The 8569-nt window shown below is 34.0% G+C and overlaps 1 protein-coding gene across 1 annotated transcript; it reads left to right on the plus strand.

Annotated features, from left to right (window-relative positions):
- The first annotated feature begins 6263 nt into the window (after positions 1-6263).
- On the plus strand, positions 6264-7013 carry LOC133323315 (basic helix-loop-helix transcription factor amos). Its single transcript, XM_061532255.1, has one exon. It carries the CDS (start codon positions 6264-6266, stop codon positions 7011-7013), a length of 750 nt encoding a protein of 249 aa, XP_061388239.1.
- The last annotated feature ends 1556 nt before the right edge of the window (positions 7014-8569 follow it).

Here is an 8569-nt window from a genome sequence, read left to right on the forward strand (position 1 = left end):
TTCAAATATCACATAACTACTTGATATAGCTGTAAGGCGGAATTTTTAAAATAATATATTTTTCAAGAACCAATAAAGCTATAAGCATGGATTTTAAAAAAAAATATTTTTTCAAGGATCGACAGAGTCATATGAATGGATTTTTAAAATAATATTGTTCAAAGATCAACCGAGCTATGAGGGAAGATTTTTAAAATAATATTGTTTTTCAAGGACCAAAGACTTAAAAGCTTGGATTTTTAAAATAATACGTATATATCAACGACCAATATAGCTATAAACGTGGATTTTTAAAAGAATATATTTTAAAGGACCAACAGAGCTATAAGCATGGATTTTGTAAAGAATATTTTTTCAAGAACATGAATATTTAATAGAGCTATAAGCGTGGTTATTTAAAATAATATTTTTCAGATACCAACTGGTCAATATGCGTAAATTTTAAAGGATTTTTTTTCAAGGACCAACTGAGCAATATGCGTGGAATTTTAAAAGAATATATTTTCAAGGCCAACAGATTTATATGCGTGGATTCTTAAAATAATATTACTTCAAGGACCAAAAGAGCTAAAAGCGCGAATTTACTCCACACTGTGGTGCAGGGTATTATGTCTTTGTGCATATGTTTGTAACAGGTAAAAGGAATCGAGAACCATGGGTCCCTTTAGAGAATATGCATAGAATCAATTTCTAACTCGATATATGTATGTCTGTCCGTATGTTGATGTTAAATTGTAAACGAAGTACAGATCCCATTTATAATCCGATTTGGATGAAATTAGGTATCAGATTTAGATATAGCTCCCATATACATTTGCGCCCGATTTAATGTAAATGGTGCACCAATGTCCCTATATATTTCTTTCGATTTACACGAATTTTGCCATAGCGTTCTGAATTAAGTCTGGAATCGTGTGTGATAAGTTTCGTGAAAATCGGTTAGCGTGTGTCAAGATTGCTTTAAATCGATTTGCAAAATTTAGCATAGGTTGCAGAATGACATGTATAGGAATTAATGTTAGTCGGCTTATATATAGATTAATATCTTTCAATTTCACGGCAATGTTCCTTCGAAAGGGTGACGTCTGTTAGGATACATATGTAGAATATACTCAACGTGGTGAAGGTTATCATATAATCGGCTCAGTTCGACTTTACTACTTTCCTTAGCGTTTTTTAATGATGAACGTTTCTGTGCATCTTGTTCATCTTTACATTTCTTTTAAAATAACATGAGATGTTGATTAAAAAGGTAATTAGACGATTTTAGATACGGTTCTCAAAAATATGAAATTGATATTCACATGTTTCCATCGTCCTTTTCCATTTTGCCAAGTAGAACGAGAACTCTGTAATATATTTCAAAAACTCCAAAATTGCAAAAAAAGATCTGACCCATTATTACTATATTATAGTTGACGACAAACAAACATATTCATTATTCAATTGTATAAAAAGGTTTCCATACTATTTACAAAACATTTTAAATCGTTTTTGTCACCAGACAATTCGTTCCGCTCTTTGAAGTACAGATTTGATGATGATTTAAATGAAATTAGATGACACCTCGATCTATGGCCTTAAAGAAACAATGTCACAACATGTTACGACCTCATTAAGATAACACCTAGCCACCAATGTCCAGATCAAGGTTACCACCACAGTAGGAATAGATGAGGACAAAAAAAGAAGTCATAAATGTCAAATTAATCCTTGGTCAATCAATATTTATGTGATGACTACTTATGATACGTAATAGATATCCGGGAGCAAACATTAGAAACAACAACACATTTAAGGGATTCGAATATCACTGCAGTTATGTTGTTCATCCTTTAGTGTCATCTACCTGCACATACCCCTTGACGGTTCAACTAAAAGGACTTCTGATTCTTATAGATTATACAATGCAGTATATAGCACGCACGAAACAACAACAGTAGGAATATTTTTGTGCGTTGCCATCAATGTCAATAGAGATGGTTGTCCACTATTTTATAATGACATTTATAGTCTCCTTTCAATGGGCACGATATGACAACTGTTACGATTAGGCATTCATTGATAATAATTTCCACAGAATATCGGTAAAATACAAAGGATAACCCTTATAGCGGATTACAATTTATCAGCGCAAGCTAAATAGTCTTTTGATAATGGCAAGGATATCGGCAAGGGTGTCATGATGGTCACACTTTATGCCATCCATACTTATATAATGCGCAAAAGAATTATATATATTTTTAATGAATTTTATTAAGGAGGAATCTAGCTATATCGAGGATTTTTAAAAAACACATTTCCAAGATCCGATATATGTATTAGCATGTATTATTAAAATAGTATTTTTTTCAAGAACCAGCTAATATTTAGCAATATTTTTGACGAACTATTAATATTGTTATTGTTGTTACTTTGTAATCTGCAAGCATTGTATTTAAACATATTCAAAAAATGCGTATATCAACTATATGGTGTTGCCTTCATGAGAAATGCCACACTTTCAATTTTGAAAATGTTGTTTAACTTAGTTTTTTTTTTGATGCTCCTTTACATCTGAGGCAATGTGTAAACTTAAAATGTGGGTCAAACTTATTACAAATGAATTTTGGTGGTGAGATTTTTTTTTTGAAAACCACAACAATGACCACTTACATGCAAATTCCATGCACACAGGCGTACACAGAGTAAGTTGTTTTATCTGATCTGAAAAAAAACTAAGCTTTTAGGAATAGTAGAATTATAAAGTTAATAAAAAGAAAATCGAATACAAGTGAGATATTAGTCTTCAAAATTTTAAAAATACGATGTCTGTTTATCTACTACCCTAACCAATTGATCAGATACACTCCTCATGCCTAAAGTTTGTTCAAAATATGTGCAGTAGTTCTTGAGTTACGGTGCAAAAACACAAAAAAAAGAAAACAAAATATTTCGCCATTTGTCGGATGAACTTCAAACTACACAGAAACACTCTTCACGCCCCATAGAGCATGTACATACAATTTGGTCAAAATCGGTGCAGTAGCTTTTGAGTTTAGCGATCACGAACATACACGTAACACATAGTAAGGGGCAGTCGAGACATTTTGTATCTAAAAGTTATAACCGATATGTCGTTAAAAGAGGCGCCTTTATAATCGGACTCATTTTTAGAAAACAAGAAGGTCATCTTATAGGTGATCCGAAGGAGAGTACACCATGTCCATGGTCATGTCCATGACCAAAAAATATGAAATCCCTCTAGTCTATTAGAATAAGGCAAAACGATTTGTTTGCAGAAGAACATAAGGCATTTTCCTAGAAGGTCATAACACAGTTTTTATAAATGGCCGTAAGACCCCGTTAAATTTTCTTCTTAGGGACCAAAGATCTTCTTTAAATGGGCTGTGGTACATAATGTTTTGGGATAGTCTTGGATGTTTGTTGGGTATTAGGTATATATACGAACTATATCTGCATATGAACTGATATAAATGTAACTTAACATAGTCATTCTAAGCTCAATACGGTATCCTATTCAAAATTTTGTCTGAATCGGAAAAACTTTCAGAGTTTGGTGGTTCATTAACATAAAATCGGTCGAAAATATATATGGGAGCTATATCTATATCAGATTCGATTTAAATGAAACTTAACACACTCCATTTAGATAAAATCGGATGAAACGAGTAAAAAGTGATATATACCCTCAGTCTATAGTTTGCGGAGGTCTTCGTAAAAAGTTTGTTAGTTTGTTTAGTTCACATGATATTATAAAATTAAATTTTTGCACTATTTTGACAATTTTGTGTGGGATGTACCTAAAGATGTGGAACAATGGGTCTCATCTTCGGACTGAATCTAGGCTTGGTGGATATAATAAGGTAAGGATAATAGAGGTGCAAGGTTTGGTTCAAATCGGATATTACGTTCGCCTGAAATTGGATTTATAAATATTGAAAATATTTTTCCTTTTTAGGAGACGTACCAGAAGAAGTAGGCCAATGGGTCCCATCCTCCTACTTTATCTAGGCTTGGACGGACATTTATAAACTTACTTACTTAGGTGACTTAAAAAAGATTTCCATGCGAGTCGGTATTGTGCCGATCTCATCCAATTTGAAAGACCATTTTCCGAGTTGTTATATTCTTCTTGATCTTTCCATTGGATTCGTGGCCTTCCCCTTGGTTCGCTTTTATATGCCTTTTGAGCCGGGCTTCATCCATTCTCACAAGATGGCCTGGCCAACGTAGTCGCTGCAGCTCGATCCGTCTGACTATGTCGATGTCCGAGAATAGATGGTAGCTCATGGTTAATTCGACGGCGATATTCACCATCGACGCAGATCGGCCCATAGATCTTCCGGAGAATTTTTCTCTCAAACACTCCAAGAGCTTCCTCATCTGCTTGCGCAAGTACCTAGCGTCTGGTAGAGTGTGAATTTGGTCTGGCGAGAGGTGGCCTTGCTTTTGAGTTGCTTACTCAGACCATTGTAGCATCGGTTGGCGAAAACTATTCTCATCCGGATTTCGCAGCTGATGTTTATACCCTTCACCACTCTGTGGTACAGGGTATTATGTCTTTGTGCATATGTTTGTAACAGGAAGAAGGAAACGAGATAGACACATGGTTCCTTTTGAGAATATGCATAGAATAACTTTCTGAGTCGATTTATACATGTCCGTCCGTCTGTCTGTCGATGTTAAATTGTAAACAAAGTACAGGTCGCATTTATAATCCAAATTGGATGAAATTTGGCATAGGCCACTTATTTGGCTCAAGGACGAACCCTATTGAAATTGGGAAAAATCGGTTCAGATTTAGATATAGCTCCCATATATATTTTCGTCCGATTTAATGTAAACGTCCCTAGGCACAGCGTAATGAATTAGGTCTGGAATGATGTGTGCAAAGTTTTGTGAAAATCGGTTCAGATTCATATATAGTTCCCATATATATTTATAGCCTCAGTCTTATGGCTAATGAGGGTTTATACACTCAGGGTTTTTATTTTGTGATCTATGCCAAATTTCATCCAATTCGGATCATAAATACGATCTGTACATTGTTTACAAATTAACATGGAAAGACGAATTGGAAAGTGATTCCGTTCATATTCTCAAAAGGTACCATGTGTCTATCTAGTATTCTTGAGCCTGTTAAAACCATATCCACAAAGACAAAATACCCTGTACCACAGTGTGGTGAAGGATCTAATGGGCTTAGAACAAAATAAACAATCTGAAATGGACAGGGGCTAAGTCAAAACATGGATCTAAATTGAACAATTCCCTTGAAAGACGTTTCTATCCTATATAATGTTCCTAGGATCATTAGTAGTATGATGTCTTCAAAGTGTGAAAATTCGCTTTGAAAATTCCTATACAAACTGATTGTATGTTAGTTTTAAATATGTATAAACATAACCTAAATTTTAAGGGGTTTTTCAACATTCCGTCACCTTGATTGATCTGCATTTTTATTATTCATTCATATTGACCTTGCCAAATTCAATAACCTATCATTGTATCCGACACACAAATGTTGGACAAATTTTAAAATTACAATACCAACATTTATAATAACAATTGAATGGAGTTTTTATTCCCTCTTCAGTTACTGCCAAAAATTTCAGATTATAAAAGAAACGGAAAGTGATAATTCCTTCTGTGGAATAAGTCTTGAATAAAAACCACAATAATTATTATAATTGCATGTAATGCAGGAGTATGTAAATGTTTACAAAAATATATTTTGTTGCAAAAAACGACGTTTTAAATAAAAGAATATTAAAAGCCAGTGAAATCCTCAGCTAAAAAAATAAAAACAGAGAAACATTTAAACGCTTTGACCACAAGTCAATTTTAGATAACAATAGGAATGATCTGCAACTACAACAACAATAAACATGCAACACTCAATGTACATAATACAGAACAAAAAGGTTGTGCTACCTTTAAAGCAAACAAAAAAAATTGGTTGCATGAAACACGATCATGGCTAGTTTAAGAGTTAAGAAAAAAGGAATTGGGACAGCCAGCCAACAACAACAACAAAAAAAAAAATAAAAACTAAGGAGAACAACGAATCAGAGATGTGCTGAACAGGTAAACACACTGGCGCTGACCAATCAGAAGCAAGTGCCAAGATTACCTTTGCATGTGCACTAAGAGTATAAAAGGTAACGGCAGGATGCTGTTATAGCAACAGTCTCTTAAGATCCTTACAAGGAGTAATACAACATTTTATCGCTCTCGACTTAAAGAAAAAAACACCCAAAATGTTATCCAACGATTTTACCGAACAATTTTATTTCCCTCAATACTTGTCATCATCAACGGCCTCATCGGAAAATCTCCACTGCTCCACAACGGGAAGCAATTTTATAGCCTATGAGCAGAACAACGCCGCTGGACATCATCATCACTACAATCCTTTAGATATGAATTTCGCTCATGTGATGGATTCAATGGAACTACATAACACAGATTCAATGTCCGATTCAAATACCAGCAATGAATTTGGCTTGGAAACACCAATACCCACCTCCACATATGAATTGGAAAATTTCTACAACAACTATCATCAGCAGCAGCAACAACAACAAAATCATCAACAACATTGGAATAATATGGCGCATAATAAATTCTCAATATCATCACAGCCACCCACAGAAGCACCAAATGGAATTGGCAGCACACCCCTGAAATCGCTGAAATATAATCCAATAAAAATTGAAAATAAAATTATGAAAACTTCAACAAAATCATATGGCAAACTTAATCGCAGTTCTTCATCGTCGTCGCCGACGGGAACTGTGGCATGTTCCCAAGAAGTTTTACGCAAACGTCGCCTTGCCGCAAATGCCCGGGAACGTCGTCGCATGAACAGCCTCAATGATGCCTTTGAAAAGCTACGCGATGTTGTACCTTCACTGGGTCACGATCGTCGCCTATCCAAATATGAAACTCTACAAATGGCCCAGGCCTATATTGGAGATTTGGTTAAATTACTAACACGAGATTATTAGCAATATTTGTATGTTTTTTCACTCTCTCTTGAATTTTGTACAAAGTTTATTTTTTATTTATTATTATTTAAGTGTTATATTTTAGTTATATATTCTATATGTTAAATATTTTGTTGTTTGAAAATAATAAATTAAGTATTTGAATATTTAAAAGAAAACTAAAATTGTAGTTATTTTCTGAAGGCAGTTCTAAAATATCTTCTTATAGAAAACAAAATACATATTTATGAAAGAAAGAAGATCCTCTTATAGAAGTGCAGAAGGTCCTTTTATAGAACGCCAAAAGACCTTCTCCTGACTATATTCTCGCGTAATTAGACCTTGAAGTTTTATATTAGAAGACCTTTAATTCTTTTACAAGAACATCTTCTAATCTTCTGTAAAATAACATCAAATGACCACTTTTTCTGTGCAAAATTAATAGCGGCAACAAAATCATAGTATTCGTCATGAAATTTGGCCCAACTGATTTTTTTGTTACTTGAATCGTTATTTTTGAATTTGGAAGAAATCGGTTCAGATTTGGATATAGCTCCCATATATACATTTTCGTCCGATTTTATGTAAATGGTGCACCATACTGCCAATATTGGTCCGATTTAGACAAAAATTTGAACAGAGTATTGAATTAGGTCTAGATTGGTATGTGTCAAGTTTTGTTGAAATCGGTTCAGATTTAGATATAGCTCCCATACATAGTTTCGTCCAATTTTATGTAACCAGAGCACCATACTGCCAATATTGGTCCGATTGAGACAAAATTTTACACAGAGTATTGAATTATGTCCAGATTGATGTATGCGTAGTTTTGTTGGAATCGGTTCTGATTTAGATATAGCTCCCATATATAGTTTCGTCCGATTTTAGGTAAATAGTGCACAAAACTGAAAATGTTTGCCCAATTGGGACAAAATGTAGCACAGCGTATGGAATTTAATCGAGTTTGACATCTGTGAAGTTTTGTTGAAATCGGTCCAAATTTATATATAGCACTCATATATAGTTTCGTCCGATTTTATGTAAATGGTACACCAAACTCCCAATTTTGCACAGCGTACTGAATTCAGTCCAGTTTGGCATCTATGAAGTTTTCCTGGAAATAAGTCCATATTGAGATGTTTGGTAAATGGTGCGCCAAACTTTCAATATTTATGCAATTGGCATGCATTTTTCTTATAGATTTCAGAATGTCATGTGTATGGTTTTTATTGGCTCAAATATCTATGTAGATCACATTTGTTTTTTACCCGATTCCATGTTAATGGTTATCCAAATATGATATGTCTCTTCTATCAACAGGATATTGTACACATTATCATTTTTGTTTGTACCTAAAGTGGTAAAGGGTATCATATAGTCGGTCCAGTCTGACTTTTGATCTTTCCTTACTGGTTGTCTTTGAAAACATTCATCTTTCTGTGACATTTTTCCAAATTTTGCGCTAATGTTAAGCAAAATTAATGTACTATTTGCTTTAAAAATTTCTCTCTTTCATCCGAAATGTTGTCGACAGCAATTTTGCTCACTACATGTTTGAAAACAGCACCAGGTTTTTT

This window comes from Musca vetustissima, unplaced genomic scaffold, assembly GCF_032173495.1.
Source record: "Musca vetustissima isolate MV318-11 ecotype Yass unplaced genomic scaffold, APGP_CSIRO_Mvet_v1 utg1381, whole genome shotgun sequence".
NCBI lineage: Eukaryota > Metazoa > Arthropoda > Insecta > Diptera > Muscidae > Musca > Musca vetustissima.